The 1,928-nt window shown below is 42.8% G+C and overlaps 1 protein-coding gene across 1 annotated transcript; it reads left to right on the top strand.

Annotated features, from left to right (window-relative positions):
- Positions 1–667: 667 nt before the first annotated feature.
- Positions 668–871, top strand: LOC308436797 (small integral membrane protein 10-like protein 1; the record flags this gene model as incomplete). Its single annotated transcript, XM_080937769.1, has 1 exon — positions 668–871. One exon carries the CDS (start codon positions 668–670, stop codon positions 869–871), a length of 204 nt encoding a protein of 67 aa, XP_080793895.1.
- Positions 872–1,928: the final 1,057 nt, after the last annotated feature.

Here is a 1,928-nt window from a genome sequence, read left to right on the forward strand (position 1 = left end):
ATTGGTTGTGGTTGGGTTTAATTTATATGAATTTATCCTGCCTTTCTGGGTAAAAAATACCTCTGGTTTGTCAAGTTAAGGTGATCTAGGTGGGAGTGAGATACTTGAGCCCTTGCAGACATCACAGAGAAAATGTGATATTTCAAGTCCCTTTACTAGTAAAAAGTACAGATTGACATTGGGCCATATCCTATTGTACAGTACTCTATCAAAGGCTTTTGTTGATACTTACTATAAAGGTATCAGAATAAAAATGGTACAGGTATCTGCAGTTAGTATACTAACATTTATGAAAACCCCAAGTATGTCATTAGAGAAACATTTCAAGCTGATTTACCATTAATTATTGTATATGAATTGCATAAATATCAAAGAAAAGCATGCTTATAAATACTGAAGAAAAAGTGAGTGTTTCTCTACATTTTATACCGATGTATAAAAATATGAATGTCGCTATGACATAAAGTAAAACTGTAATGAGGGATAAAACGAAATGATAAAAATGGTGAGAAAAGGAATGATAAAGGTATTGAGAGGTGCCACCAGGGAGGGAGCGGCGGCCGATGGCGTTGAGACTGAAGCGGTGGCCGCTTCATCCAGGCCACGGCTCGGTCCGGCTTGGGAGTGCGCGAAGCTTTGGAGAACCTCGACCTAGTGGGACAACGCCATGGTCCCCGCCGACTTCCCGTCCGCCCTGGCGGTCAGGGCTGTGGGCCCTGCGGCCGCTACCTTGTACGGTGTTTTCTGCAAGGTGCTCTCTCACTCCCTGCTCGCCTTCTTTGAGCTGTCCTGGCAGCTGCGAATGAACTTCCCGTACTTCTACATCGCGGGCTCAGTGATCCTCAACATCTGCTTGCAGGTACACATTTAGAGCCGCGTCTGCATTGCGCGCCAACCTGGACCGCTAGATGGCAGGCCGCCCTGTGGCACCTTCAGGGATTCGCGAGAAGAACGTGCAGTCTCTCGAGAGCAGGCTCGCTCTCGGGCGGTCTGCTCACCACTTCCCCTTCCTGGGAATTGGAGGTGGGAAAGCTACCTGGGTCGATTTAGAACAAAGATATTGTGTTCCAGCAGCAGAGGAGGTAAACAAGAAAGTATTCAAGGAACTACACATCAGCAAACACCTGGCAAATCTTAGGATATGGCAAAGGGCACAGGATGCATAATGTGAAAGGAATGTTAAGTTTTCAAGAACACAGATTTACCTCAAACTTGGGTTCTGAATTAATCTTTTAAGAGTACTGGACTGTGAACTAGACATTGAATTGAATAAGAGGCCTGTTATATCAAGAATGTGATCTTAAAAGCATGCATCTCTTCCCACAAGAGGCTATATTGAAACATCGGGTCAAAGCCAGACTACAGGAAAACTTCCAAATATGACGGCAGGATTTTGAAAAAAAAAAAAAATAGTGGGACTATGTGAAGATGTTCCCCCCAAAAAGACACTGGTTCCAAAGAAAAGAAAGTCCAGTTTCACAGGAATTGACTACACCCTGGTAGTAAGGCAAATGGACCAACTATGGCTTTCTTCTTAATTCTAGTTGCAGAGTAAACTGCAGATGTTACAAACCTTGACAAGTGGAGGGACAAGAAAGTAACTGGAAAGATGATGCCCTTGTGGAGTGGGAGGATAAAACATGTGTATTTTTGAACAAAAAGGAGACTTTCTTGACTTTGGACGGCCATGTTTCTAACTCCTCTGGAGGCGGTAACCACATGACACAAACAGTTAATATCCAAAGATGGAATGTTCTCAGTGTCTAAAAAAGAGCAAATGGCTGGTGTAGGCAAATGTATGCTAGTGATTTTTACAAGACTGTCATTGTATTGAAATTAAAGCAAGTAATCAGAAACCCCCAAAAAAATAAAATAATTGTAAGTTATGCTGCTTACCTCATGTGAATAATACTGTGCCTGTAAAATAG

Source organism: Micromys minutus (assembly GCF_963924665.1).
Source record: "Micromys minutus genome assembly, chromosome: 1".
Classification (NCBI taxonomy): Eukaryota; Metazoa; Chordata; class Mammalia; order Rodentia; family Muridae; genus Micromys; species Micromys minutus.